The sequence below is a fragment of the Paroedura picta genome, chromosome 14 (assembly GCF_049243985.1).
Source record: "Paroedura picta isolate Pp20150507F chromosome 14, Ppicta_v3.0, whole genome shotgun sequence".
Taxonomy (NCBI): Eukaryota; Metazoa; Chordata; class Lepidosauria; order Squamata; family Gekkonidae; genus Paroedura; species Paroedura picta.
This window is the reverse complement of record NC_135382.1, coordinates 39,329,637-39,343,710: the sequence shown is the minus strand read 5'-3', so window position 1 is coordinate 39,343,710 and position 14,074 is coordinate 39,329,637. Positions and strand designations below refer to the sequence as shown.

At 54.9% G+C, this 14,074-nt stretch overlaps 1 protein-coding gene across 3 annotated transcripts in view; it reads left to right on the top strand.

The window, feature by feature from the left end:
- The window catches only part of KIAA0513 (KIAA0513 ortholog), a 39,978-nt gene that overhangs the window by 17,346 nt on the left and 8,558 nt on the right, over nt 1-14,074 (top strand). For all 3 annotated transcript variants that reach the window (XM_077310988.1, XM_077310985.1, XM_077310986.1), the window contains exons 2-9: nt 4,660-5,189; nt 10,210-10,309; nt 10,456-10,529; nt 10,934-11,004; nt 11,913-12,114; nt 12,600-12,640; nt 12,997-13,081; nt 13,898-13,975. In XM_077310988.1, coding sequence (XP_077167103.1) covers nt 4,834-5,189; nt 10,210-10,309; nt 10,456-10,529; nt 10,934-11,004; nt 11,913-12,114; nt 12,600-12,640; nt 12,997-13,081; nt 13,898-13,975 — 1,007 coding nt within the window. In that variant the 5' untranslated portion in view covers nt 4,660-4,833. The remainder of the gene's footprint in view (nt 1-4,659; nt 5,190-10,209; nt 10,310-10,455; nt 10,530-10,933; nt 11,005-11,912; nt 12,115-12,599; nt 12,641-12,996; nt 13,082-13,897; nt 13,976-14,074) is intronic.

Genomic DNA, 14,074 nt, shown 5'->3' with positions numbered 1-14,074 from the left:
TGGCTGCTCTTTTGACCTGGGCTGAGCTTCCGCAGCAGATGGATGGGGTAGACGTAGGTTAGGGGACCAGCAACACGTATAATCTGTGCCCAGGCTGCATTTGGCCAGTGTTTTCTCCGGATCTTCTTTACCCCTCCCTGCCCAAAGACCCGGTCTTCCTAGCCAACCTTCCCGCTTTCCCCGAGATTGGTCTGACTTGTCTGTCCCGGAAATAGGATTCGAACCCAGGGCTCTCGCAGATGCAGAGGGCCTCGTTGGTTTTCTTCGGGGAGTTTGCTCATTCTTGCAGCTCTGCATGTTATTTTTAATGTCTTTGGCACTTCTCTGAACCGAGCATCTGCTTATGACAAAACTGTGAACTTGAGAAGCTAAACTTAGATGCTTCCGCAGTCAAAGTCCCTGGCAGGAAGCGATTGGGGAAGGGGGAAGGGGGATGTCCAGATGGGATTGTCCTGAGACTCTGGCTTCTTTGTGGAGGGTCACCTGTCCAGTGGTTCTGGGGCACTCTGCAAGACAGTGTCTCTCCCACCCGCCTGCCTGCCCATGCACCAGTTGGGTAGATTTTGCTTCACTGCAACATGTACTGGCCTCAGAGCATCTATGCCCCCTTGTCTCCATGTGGGACGTTGGTGAGCTTTGAGACCATAATTAGGCAAGCAGGAGCTGAGCAGAGGGCATCTCTCCTACTTATGATTCCCATTCAAAAGGGTCGTTGTAAGTGGGGAGAGGCAAAGGGTCCTAAAAGAAGTGGGAAAAGAAAATAAATGTCTGTAAAGTTTTCTTTACGTTGTGGTGTAGCGGTTAAGAGTGCAGACTTCTGATCTGGCAAGCTGGGTTTGCTTCCCTGCTCCTTCCCAGGCAGCCAGCTGGGTGACCTTGGGCTCATCACAGCCCTGATAGTGCTGTTCTCACTGAGCAGTAACATCAGGGTAAGAGTCAGTTTTCAGAATCCAAGCAAATTGACAGCGCATGGTGTCTCCTTTTGTCCCACCCCCCTCCAATGCTCTTTTTTCCTTTTAGAAACATTTCTCCGCATGAACCCTGCAGCTTTCCTAGAAAAATGTGTCCTCGTCTGTCCCCCGCTCCCCCCTCGAGCTCTGGCACAAGAAGTTTCCCGGTGCAAGAAATGCCTTTCAGCATCTCTTGGGAGCTGATGGCGGAATTTGTACATGGAACTGATTCCCCAAGGGAATGCCTCTGCAGTGCTGCTGTAACATGTGGTGTCACCAGAAAGCCCCACAAATTCACACATGCACACAAAGGAGGCCCAAGTTTCTAGACCTCCTGACTGGGGGGGTCAGTTCCAAGGAAGAGGCAGGAGGTGATTCTGTAGGACACAAGGACTGCAGCTGCGAACGGTCGCCAGCTCTGGCTTGGGAAATCCCTGGAGATTCGGGAAGGGGGGCTAAGGAGGGGAGGGGCTTCCTCTGGTTACAATGCCATAGAGTCCACCTTCCTGAGCGTCCATTTTGAAGCAGTTTTGATCCCAGAGAGCTCCAGCCGTTGGCGATCTTAGAACTGCAGTGAACTGCATCAATTCCCCCCCCCCCCCCCCGTACCTGCTGGAGCAAAATCAGGCATGCAAAATAGGCAGATGCATGTATGCGGGGGGTGGGGGTGGGGGGCTTGCTGGTTTGCCTAAATGTGTTTGTTTTTCAGGAAGCATCTTTTCCTGAAGGCGGATCTCGGGTTGTGTTGCTGTGTGTTCCCCCAATAGGTCGATTTCCTCGATCCCTCCCTGGGAGTCTCCAGCCGGGCTGTTTTGCTCTCTTGGAAGGAGGCCTCCTGCCCGGCCGGCCTTCCCCCATCAGCAATTTTGCCATCTTCGTTACGGAAACTGCTGCTGACGGGAGCCGTTGTGGGTTTTCCCATTAGGCCTGTTTAGGAAGTCTGCCCGTTATGTTGTTTCTGCGCTGTGTGCAGAGGCTTTCGCTGCCAGCCCTTGATCCAAGGCCAGCGTGGTGTAGAAGAAGAAGAAGAGTTGGTTCTTATATGCCGCTTTTCTCTACAGCAGCTACTGTGCCAGACCTGGGTTCAAATCCTTACTTGGCTGTTAAAATGCTCTGGCTGCCTTAGACGCAGTCACTCTGTTCATCTAACGGCAGGCAGGGTGTCTGTGGGGGGTGACTGCATTTGCAAGCGCTGTTTGGAAGAAATAAAAATCCCCAGAGAGACGGATTACTGAGAGATGAGTGTGGTATTGTGATCATAGCACTGGATGTGAACTTGGGTTCCAGTTGCTATCTCCTCAAGGAAGCTTTGTGGATGATTTTGCACCAGTTTCCCCCCCCCCCCCCCATTCGAAGAATAGAATCGTAGAGTTGGAAGGGACCTCCTGGGTCATCTAGTCCAACCCCCTGCCCTGTGCAGGACACTCACAACCCGATAGAAATGTACAGGCTGAAATATAACGATGCACAAACCTGATCAAGACGGATGCCAGGCTGTTCCCTGCTTTAACGTGTGTTTGGGGGTGGGTTTTGCCCTTGAGAACTGCACCGTGAAGGGCTTTTGTGTAAAGATCCCAGGAGTAGGGGAAAACAGGACCAGGTCCAGAAGATGCTTTTTGCCAAGGATGATGCTGAGGACAGGGCCACTGTGCCTACAACAGGGCTAGCCAAACTGTGGCTCTCCTACATGGGCTCATGGGAATTGTAGTTCATGGACATCTGGAGAGCCACGGTTTGGACACCTCTGGCCTGTGGGATGCTGCATGTATCTCTTTGCTGCATGCATTCTCCTCTCCCCACCACGTGCTCTGCTGCTTATGTAATAACCATTCTCTGCATTGTTTAATGGATCATGTCTAATACTGGTTTGTTTTGATTCAAATTTCCACCGTCGGACGTGTTGCTGCTCAGAGGTCTCTCTCTGTGGATTGTGTTGACTTCTGCCCTGAAAAAGGCAGATTATAAATAGTAAATTAAAACTACTTCGGGAAAACTAGATACCGTTTTATTTATTTTTTATTGTAACAAGCCAACCCTTTGCCATTTGCATCCGAATGCTGGCGGCACAGAGCAGCTGGAAGATTCTTGTTCTGGGCCTGAACCGGAGGGGACCTCCCCTTTGCCAAGAGAGGGAAGGGGCATTATGTAGGGTCTTAGTCCTCGGGAAGACCCAGGTGCCGTCTCTAGTTAAAGGATCTTGGGTGGCAGAGCAGGAAAAGGTCTGTTGCCAACTCTGGGTGGGGAAATTCCTGGAGATCTTGTGACAGGGCCCAGTTTGGGGAGTGGAGGGATATGAGATTATCAAACCCAGTTTTAATTCCAAGAGAACTCCGGGCCCCACCTGGAAGTTGTCAACTGTACAGTCCAGGCAAGCGGGTGGCCCAACCATCTGTCTTGGTGTGAGGCACACTGATCTGCATCCCCTGTTGTTGTTGTTGTTATTATTATTATTATTATTAATAATAATATTCAATATTTGTATAGGGCTTGCAGCATTGGAAAGCAATTCCCATATATTGTCATGGTCATCCTTAAGAAGAAGAAGAGTTGGTTTTTAGACCGTGCTTTTCTCTACCCGAAGAAGTCTCAGAGCAGCTTAGAACCAATCGCCTTCCCTTTCCTCCCCCCACAACAGACCCCCCGTGGGGTGGGTGAGGCTGAGAGGCCTCTGATATTACTCCTCAGGGCTGTGAGTGGCCCAGCTGGCTGCATGTGGAGGAGGAGCGGGGAATCAAATCTGGCTTGCCAAAGTAGAAGCCGCCTCTGTTAACCACTGCAACAGCGGCCCTGTAAGGTAGGCTTGCGCTAAGCACATCCCCTGTTTCAAAGCTCAGCCTTCAGAAGCCATAAACTGTGTTTTCCTTGGGATATCTCCAGATTTGGGACCTCCCCCATAACACACCGGTCTGCTTTGACACTCGAGGGTCCGAGACTTTGGGGAACAAAAAAGCTTTCTGAAAATAGATCCACGAGATGCTGTTCAAGAATCAGGGGCAGTACAGGTCTGGATGCCTGCCTTTGGGAAATCAGCGATGTCTGTAGCTGCCTTGTTTTGTTAGGAGGAACGGTGAATCCTCAATACCGGGAGAGACGGTCCTGCAGAAGTTGTGCCATGAAGGGTCCATTTGGTCTCCGTTTGCTGTTAAACAAATGAGTCTTGCCAGTTCCCTGGTGGAGGTTTTGATCTATATTAAAGTTAACTCCTCTAAGTTAATGGCTTCTCCTGAGTGGCCGAATGCCCGGTTGCCTCTCTGGGGTCTCCTGGGAAGGCCTTCTTGGCCTGGAATATGATCCCTGTTGCATTTCTGCACCATCCGCTGCATCCACATGAGCCTGAGTGCCAAGGCCACCCGTAGGCTGCAGCCAGCCCTCCCCTGCATGTGGGGGATGCAGTGAAGGCACCCACTTTCTATCCAGGGCCCTGCTGCAGACATAAACTAGGGTGCTGTTTCAAAGTGAACGTAAATCCTGCAGCAAAAAAGAGGAAATTAATCGCGTTAAGAGAGCCGGAGTCGAGAACGGTGAGGGCACACGAAAGCTCATCCCCAGAATTAAACTCTGCAGGTTTTAAAGGTGCTGCTGGACCCAAACTTTGTCCTGCTGCTTCCAGCCAGCAGAATTGCCGGCCATCCTTTATCACAACAACCCTGGGAGGTAGGACAGGCTCCCCTTGAAAGAAGTTGTTGAATCCAGGTGTTCTGTTTTTCAGCTGCTGTGCGAAATTCGGGAGGAGGAGGAGGCATGCGGGGCCTATAGCGGCTGCAGTCCCCGAATCCTCTCTGCCGCCCGACTCTGAATGGCCCCCGCAGTCCCGTGACAGGGAGGCTGAGCCACGATCCAGCGTGCCGGTGGATGCCACACAGCCGCCTGCGTCCTCGGAGCCATGGAGGTCGTGGACGTCCCTGTGGGGAACCTCATTGACTTTGACTCCGAGCCGTCCACCACCGACACCTCCGACTCCGTCCCGCCGCCCTCTCTTCCTGCTCCGGACGACTGCGGGCTTCTGGACCCCCCGACGGACGACGCGGCTGCCGTGGCCGAGGAGAGCGATGCCACCGAGTCGGCGGACAGCGAGAACGACACCACGGACTCCCCCAGCCACCACGGCTGGAGCAGCCACCGCCGGTCCTCCTCGGAGTCCTACTCATCCAATCAGAGCACGGAGTCCGCCAAGGACGAAGTGACGGCGGCCAATCGGGAGTTCATTCGGCAGTACGTGGAAAAGATCTTCACCGGCGGGTGGGTGAGAGAGCGAGCGGCAGTGGGGCTGTGACTTGTGGGGGGACACGGGGACGGTGGAGGGGGCCGGGAGGCTGCGGGGGGCGCTCTAACCTGCAAACTGGAAATTCATGACCCTAAGGTGGGAGGATGTTGGTGGTTGCCCCCTGACAGAGTTGCTGGGAGGTAGTGGGTTAGGTGGACTCTGTGCCTGCGCCCGCGAGGACATTTTTGGAAGGTGGTAAAAACTCACAGTGGACAAACTCAACAGATTTTCCGTGCAGGCAAATATACCACCTGGGAGCAAAAGAAAGGTAGAGGTAGAGCGGTTTTCTTGTACTCTGCTTGGCGCTACCCGAAGGAGTCTCAGAGCGGCTTGCAATCGCCTTCCCTTTCCTCTCCCCACAACAGACACCCTGTGAGGGAGGTGGGGCTGAGAGAGCTCTGTGCGAACTGCTCTGTGAGAAGAGCACTAACAGGACTGTGACTCGCCCAAGGTCACCCAGCTGGCTGCACATGGAAGGGACGCCACTCTTACTGCTTTTCTGACCGAGCAGCAACATCAGGGCTCTCTCGGCCTCCCCTCCCTCACAGAGTGTCTGTTGTGGGGGGAGGAAGGGAAGGTGACTGGAAGCCGCTTTGAGACTCCTTCGGGTAGAGAAAAGCGGCATATAAGACCCAACTCTTCTTCTTAACCACTACACCAAGCTAGGGGGTGGGGGGGTTTGCTGTCAAGTCCATTATTCCAAGAAAAAAAGAACGCTGGGGTGGAACTTTCCATGTTTGGCCTTTGTCTCTTCTCGGTAACAAAATCTGGAGAACGTCGCTGATGTTTTGTGCTGAACCTTCCTCTGAGAAGGAGGGCAGGCCACAGGAGGGGAGCGCCCTCTCCCTTCAGGCCTCCGAGCCCCTGGCCTCCTGCTCAGGTGTGCCCGCACGTGCCGCTGCCTCCCTGGCTGGGCTGCCTGGCACAGCTTGTCCCGGCTCTCTGCCCTGGCATGGCCCCCCTTCCCCGCGGAAGGCAGCCACTGGAGAGCCGCTAGTGTGTGTTCTGCTTCGTCTTTCCTTCCTTTCTTTCCTGGGTGCCCCCCACAATGGAGAAACGGGCACCGCTGTGGAAGTGACGGGGGCATCCCTTGTTCCCGCTCCTCCCCCCCCTGGCTCCCCATCTGCAGTGCCCCTTGTTTACCAGGGCCAGCCCTTTCCCTCTCGCGGGGGTCCAGTTCTCCAGCAGGCTGCCAGCCACGTGACCCCCGGAGCCAAGCGGCTTGTTTTGATCTCGCCCGTGTTTCTCTGTGGTGCAGAAGACGAGATTGAGTCTGAAGGGGCACTGGAGGCGGAGGACTCTGGGAGGGCCAACCGAGGCTCTGGGGAGGGGGGTTATCACACACACACACACACACACCCACGCATGCATGCATGGTTGGTCCTGCGGCCGCTCCCTTATCCCTACTGGGCACCAGAGAGGACGCAGTGGAAGAAGAGAGCGACCCCTGCCAGATGCCACGGAGCAGCCTGCATCTCTCCCCCCCCCCCCCGCCCACCCCGCATTATCAGGAATCCTGAGAGACGGAGTCCTGAGCCACAAATAGATCGAGCGCCTAAGCTGTGTTCAGCCAGGGCTGCTGTGTGGCCTCTCCCTCTCCCACGGTTTTCATGGCGGAAGTGTGACGCTGGCAGTCCAGCATTCTCCAGTTTTCCTTCTCAGCATACAATGTTGTGGGGGGGGGGTCAGCCGAGCAGGCGTGAGGCTTCGGAGAACCTCTGAAGAGTGGGGCAGGGTGGGGGCTTTGGGTGCCGTGTAAACCGGTCCTTTTCCAAGCTACAGATTTTAGCCTAATCTGATTCCTCGGCATCTAAAGACGCTCCTTGGCAAATCCAGAGCTGTTGCCCAGATTGCTTTGGACAGCCGCTCTGGTTTGCCTGCCTCCGGGGCCGACTGAGAAGTCTGCGAGGGAGAGGAAGGAAGGAAGGAAGGAAGGAAGGAAGGAAGGAAGGAAGGAAGGAAGGAAGGAAGGAAGGAAGGAAGGAAGGAAGGAAGGAAGGAAGGAAGGAAGGAAGGAAGGAAGGAGACAGAGAATGGAAGGAAGGAAGGAAGGAAGGGAGAAAGGGAGGGAGGGAGGGAGGAAGGAAGGAAGGAAGGAAGGAAGGAAGGAAGGAAGGAAGGAAGGAAGGGAGAAAGGGAGGGAGGAAGGAAGGAAGGAAGGAAGGAGACAGAGAATGGAAGGAAGGAAGGAAGGAAGGAAGGGAGAAAGGGAGGGAGGGAGGGAGGAAGGAAGGAAGGAAGGAAGGAAGGAAGGAAGGAAGGAAGGGAGAAAGGGAGGGAGGAAGGAAGGAAGGGAGGGAGGGAGGGAGGGAGGGAGGGAGGGAGGGAGGGAGGAAGGAAGGAAGGAAGGAAGGAAGGAAGGAAGGAAGGAAGGAAGGAAGGAAGGAAGTAGGATATTGTGAAAACAAGTAGGAGCAGCTCGGCCGCCCACAGTGCTCAACCAGGGGTCGGCAAAATGGGGGGGGGGGAACGGCACTTGAGATGTAAAAAAGGCAGAGAGCTCAGTGTGCAGCTGCTGAGAACATGTGCCAAATGCATTTTCTCCCCGTCAAAGAATCCTGTCTAGCATATACCTTCCTGGGTTAACAAGACCAAGCTTTCCGGCCTCCTAAGCAACCTTCTAGGAGTCCAGGACTTCTGTATAAATATGCAGAATATATAAATGTATAAATATATAAATTTAAAAAAAAAACCAGAATGATGAGGGGACCTCAAAACCCAGCAACTATAAAGGGGTGGGGGAATAGATGTAAAGTAGAAACCAAAATGTAACTACAGTGATTACAGATCTACACAGAAGCCTCTGTAAGTTTTCCAGCTATCTAGATCCATACAACATTGTTGTCTATATGCTCCGTGCTCAAATATTGTGGTACAGTCCTCAACCCATTGATTTACATGAGACATATGAGCTTCTCCCTCCCCATTGTACCAGAGGAACTGGGCTGACTCACAACCAGTGCGGTGTTGTGGTTAAGGACCTCTGGAAAAACCCAAGTTCAAAGCCCCACTCGTGCTGCGGAAGCTTTCTTGGGCCAGCCTAACCTACCCGACAGGGTTGTTGTGAGGATAAAATGGAGGAGAGGAGAAGGATGGATGCCCTCTGAGGAGAAAGACAGGGTGTAAATGAATGAATGAATTAAAGAAATAATTGCTGGGGGTCTTTAAGATGCCACTGGGACTTGTGTTTTTTTTTGGCTGCAGTAGGTATCTGGAAATACCTGTACTGAGCTGCAGAAGGGACAGAAGGAGGGTTGCAAAACCAATGCCTTTGTAGCAAGCTCAAAGGCATAAAAGTAAACCCCGAAAATGCAGAAGTGATCTTTCTTCCACGCCTCCCCCCAACCACTGCAAACCTCAGTCTAGAACAACCCCCTTCCCGAGCTGCGCACGACTCCACTGCCTGAGTCACACACCTCCGCGGAGTTTCTCGTTGTTGCCCCCCATCCCCGCGGGGGGACTTTGGCTGCATCCTCCAGACGCAGAACGGAGCCTTTGGCCGCCTCCGTGCTCCTATAATTCTTCTACGTTGGAGCGATTTAGCCTTCGGAAGTGAGTCACCCGGGCCCAAATTAACATGATGGACTGCCCATGCTGGCCCAGGGCCGTGCTCCCCCTTCCTCTCCGCACTGCAGCACGGCCACTGACGCCTTGCATAACCTTCCTTGACGGCTCACAACCGCTACGTGTGGGTGTGTGTGTGTGTTAATTGTGCCTGCAAAAAGGAAGGGGGACCAACAGCGGGCAAGGCACAACCACACTCGACAAGAATGAGTCTTATACCGCCTCCGCTCAGAGAAGTGCCTTGGCCTCTGCCTCTTGACCAGGGGTAGTCAAACTGCAGCCCTCCAGATGTCCATGGACTACAATTCCCAGGAGCCCCTGCCAGCGAATGCTGGCAGGGGGCTCCTGGGAATTGTAGTCCATGGACATCTGGAGGGCCGCAGTTTGACTACCCCTGCTCTTGACCTTGGAAAGCAGCTGCAGCCGTTCGCCTGAGATAATTCCTCCTGCGGATATCCTGCTTTTCTGTCTTCCTTGTAACTCCGCCTTGGTCGAGGGCCAGCTTGGTGTTGTGCTTAAGAGCAGCGGCCTCTAAGCTGGAGAACCGGGCTTGATTCCTTACTCCTCCTCCACGTGCAGCCAGCTGGGTGACCTCGGGCTAGTCACCGTTTTCCTAGAGCTCTCTGAGCCTCACGTATTTCATAGGGTGTGTGTTGTGGGGAGAGGGAAAGTGATTGTAAGCCCAGTGGTGGGCAGGAGAAGAATGTGAGCCCCTTGTGGTTGCCCGCTGGGGAGAACGGCATGGTGCAGACGAAGTAAATGAATGGCGACAAGGGGGTACATGATTCCGAATTCTCCAGAATGCAGTGTGGGACAGCTCTGCTCCTGCTAAATGGGCTGGCCTGGTTGGAAGTCCGTTCCCCCCAGCAGCATTTGTCTCCCCAGGCAGAAATCCATCTTGGTATTTTATCAGATGAAGCAGCCACAGGTTCTTACAGTGGGATGAGTTGAATTTTAAAATTAAATTTTAGATGTATAAAAGCAGAACATTTCCGAGGGTCTTCTCCACTGTTGCATGCTCAAGAGCCGTTAAGTTGCAGCCGATCTACGGCAGCTCCAGGAAGAGGCTTCCATGGCCGGTGAGCAGCGGAGGGGGCTGGCCTTCTCCTGCCTCTGCAGAGCCATCCTCTGAGGACCATCGCTGCTTAGCTTCCAAGACCTGAGAAGACCAGGCCTTCCCGTGCCCCTTTCCCTCTCTGGGCCCTTAAACGTGTTGGTGTGAATAAGGATTCGTGCTCCTCTTTTAACAGGAAGCTGCTGCTAAAACAGCAGTGCTGTATAACTCGCTTTTCGTTTTATGGATTTGACAAGAGTCGTGGGGGTGGCAAGAGGTGGACAGGGGGCTTCCCGGCTCATTTCCCCTTCTTCTTTGCTGCTCCAGCATTCGGATTGATGCCCCCCTGAACTCCTGTGTTTGTTTTCTGATTCCAGAGAGGAATTTGACCAAGAGGAAAAGGCCCGGTTCGGGGAGCTCTGCAGTGGGGAGAACGCCAAGGGCAGAGAGTGGTTTGCAAGATACGTGAGTGCTCAGGTGAGGAGGAGCGTGGGGCAGAGCAGCCGGGGGGTGTGGGGGAGGGGGGAGAGTCACATGGCAGCAGCAGCATCATCGTGTTCCGCACAAGGGTTGTCGTGCAGGCAGCCTGGGACCAACCGCCTCTCCCCCCTGGGTTTTTGCAGCGCTGCAACTCCAAGTGTGTCTCGGAGCAGACCTTCTACCGGCTGGTGCAGTCTTTTGCCGTGGTGCTTTTTGAGTGAGTAGCGCCGGGCGTGAAGAGGGGCTTGCTTAGAGCAGCGATCCGGAGAATCCTGCAGCAGGAACTGGTCTTGGTTCTCCTACTTTCGCTTCTGAGATCCGATGAGACAGGGCTAGGCTGGGCCGTCCAGGTCAAGGCAGGCGGCAAACGGAGGGGGCTTGCCGTGGCCTGCTCCTGCCGAGCAGCCCTGGACCGATCCTGCTTACTGCCTGGGACCTGTCAAGGCCAAAGATGTTCGGAGGTGGCTTGCCTTTGCCTACCTCTGTGGGGCAACCCCGGGGCCTTCCTTGGGGGTCTCCCATCCGACCCTGCTTAGCCTCCGAGGCCTGGGCGGTCCCAGGGAGGGGGTGATGGCGATGCTCTTTTACAACTGGCTTTCTCCTCTCCCCCCTCCCATTCAGATGCTTCCAAATGGACGACTTCAGCCCAGCAAAGAACCTCATGACGATGTGCTTCACCTACTACTATATTGGTAAGCGGCCGACCCCTCCGCCTGGGGACCACATGAAGCAGCCGGCCTCTGGTGCAGCCCCCGGGGGGGGGGTCAGGAAAAGACTCTCCTTTCCCCTGGCCAAGGGCTGCGCTGACCCACAGGGCCAGGAGGGAGGAGCACTTGCAGCGGCCTCGAGGAGAAATGTGCTCCATGGCTGGCACGACGGCAATGCTCATTCTGCCATCTTAGGGAATACAATAGTAAACATCTCCAGCTTTTTGGAAATAATTTGTTTTGGAAAAAAAACGATGCAAGGCCTTGGAGATGGATGACGTGCCAGAAGGGCCGTGAATTTTTAGATGCATCTCTGGACATGGTGCAGAGGTGAAGAGCGATGGCTTCTAATCTGGCGCGCTGGGTGGGATTCCCCGCTCCTCCACATGCAGCCACTTGGGGGACCTTGGGCTTGTCACAGTCCTGGTAGTGCTTCTCTGACTGAGCAGTCCTGTCAGAGCTCTCTCAGCCTCACTCATCACACTGTTGCGGGACGAGGAAAGGGATGGCGATTGTAAGCCGCTTTGAGACCCCTTCAGGCAGTGAGAAGAGGGCTATAAAAACCAACTCTTCTTCTTCTCCCTCCCTGTTTTCACTGTCTTTGTTTTTGAAATCTAACTCTCAGTTTGAATCACAGGGACTGGAAACTTGCAGCAAAAGGGGAATTAAAACCGGGGTCTGTAGGGTGTTGGAAATGCATCAAAAGGCAGAGGCCATACTGGTTGGCAGAGCACATGGCTCCTGTGGATGGTTCCCGGTTCACTCTCCAGTCGAGGGGCCTTTGAGAGCAGGTGTTGGCCGAGCTCCTTCTCTGGGGGCCTGGAGAGCCACTGCTGCTCGGAGCAGACCCTGCTTCTCTTCCTGACCCTTCCTGTGCTGCTGCCTCCCGACAGGCAAGCTGCAGGCCCTGCCCTCCGAGGCCAGGGAGAAGCCCACCGGGAGCATCGATTCCTACCTGAAGTCCGCCAACAGCTGGCTGGCCGAGAAGAAGGACATTGCGGAGCGGCTGCTGAAGAACACCAAGACCGAAAACATGAAAGGCTTCTTTGGAAGCTTCGAGTCCAAGCTGAAACCTCCCACGGCCAAGAAAAACGAGTGAGCACCGTCCAGAGAAAGAGAGAGAGAGAGAGAGAGAGAGAGAGGTCAAATGCAGCCTCCTTCCTGAGGGGTCCAGGGCAGTGTATGCCAGATCACACCTCTGTCTCTCTGGCAGGGCCTTTGCTTTGCACACAGAAGGTCCCAGGTTCAGCCCCCTGCAGCATCTCCAGCTAAAAGGACCAGGCTGCCTTAGACCCTGGGGAGCTGCTGCCAGTCTGAGGAGACAATAGTGAATTTGACAGCCCAGTTCATTACATGGCAGCTTCATGCGTGTTGGGGAGGGGCTGCGGCTCAGTGGCAGAGCCTCTGCTTGGCATGCAGAAGGTCCCAGGTTCAATCCCCGGCATCTCCAGGTAAAAAGGGCTGCCCGGGAGGTGATGGGAAAGACCTCTACCGTGGGCCCTTGGAAGGGGTGGGGAGGGCATTTCCCGTTTGACCTATGCTTTCCCTGCCTGGTAGACCTCTGTCTGTTTGTCTTCTAGGGATGGAGAAGAGAAGCCAAAAGAGAGAATCCAGAAGTCGGGTAAGCACAGCTAGGGCAGACCTCCGTGTGTTTAAAGCGGGTGCTCAAAATATTCTTGGTGGTTCAGCCTTCTGCAGTCAGAGCTATGACCTTGGCCTAGAAGGAGGTGGCTCAGGGGCAGAGCCTCTGCTTGGCACACAGGCTCAATCCCCGGCAGCATCTCCAGTTAAAAGGACCAGGCAGGAGGGGATGGGGAAGACCTTTCTCTGCCTGAGACCCTGGAGAGCGGCTGCCTTTGAGGGGCCCCTGGTCTGATTCAGCTTAAAACGGCTCAGGGGCTGGGAGGTGCTGCTTGTTTGGAGGGGGGGCAGGGTGCGTACAGAATCCCCTTGACCCATTCTTGTCTCCCCTTGCAGTTTCTCTGTATACCCCCGAGGAGGAAGAAGAAAAGGCTGGGGAGAAGATCTACCTGTACATGCACCTGAAGCAGCAGCCCATCTGGTAGGAGCTGGCCACTCACAGCCACCGTGTTGGGCCCTTCCTCTCGTGTCCCTGCTTGCCAGAACCCGGGCCCTTCTCTGTTGCAGGCAAACGTTTCACCAGCAGTCAAATGCAGCCTCCTTCCTGAGGTGTCCAGGGCAGTGTATGCCAGATCACACCTGTCTCTTTGGCAGAGCCTTTGCTTTGCACACAGAAGGTCCCAGGTTCAGTCCCCTGCAGCATCTCCAGCTAAAAGGACCCGGCAGGAGGGGATGGGAAAGACCACTGCCTGAGACCCTCCTTCCCCTCCCCCTTGAGGCAGCACCTGGTCAAGGCCCCGCGGGTGGCTGTCCAGCTCCACTGCAGCCAGTTTAGCTTTCAGGGCACGTTTTACTAAGCACCGGGCAGTGAGCCCTCAGGAGAGAGAGGAGCCCAAACCTTCCCTGGGAGTGGCAGCCTGCAAAAAGAGTGCAGCATGTGTGCTCAAGTCGCAGCCTACGAATGAAGGGCCCCCAAATGTCCTTTCGTGACCCGCCTGGCTCCTGCAGTCTTGCCCACAGAGGGCCCTTGCGGCTTCCTTGACGGGGTCCCATGCAGCATCCAACGTCCCCTGGCATAAAAATAGTGCCCTAAAATGCTCTCTGCACATTCGTGGCCAGCACATTGGACTGGGATCCACCTTGGCCCATTCTCATTCTCAGGAGGGTGGTTGGGATGGGGCCAGGAAGGGGCCAGGCACCTGCTCCGACCGGAGATCCTTGAGTGGAAAGTGACTCGGTTTCCGTTGAGCAGCCCCCAGTGACCCTCCTCCTCCTCCTCCTCCTCCCCGTTTTGCAGGCATACCCTGAGGTTTTGGAACGCGGCTTTCTTCGATGCCGTCCACTGCGAGAGGCGGAAACGGTCGCCCACCACCAGGTAGGGATGCTGCTTCCCGGGGGAAGGGAGGGAGGGGGGTTGGCCCAGAGGAGGTCTGGGCGGAGGCTTCGTCTCGTCCCGTCAAAACTCCACCTCTGC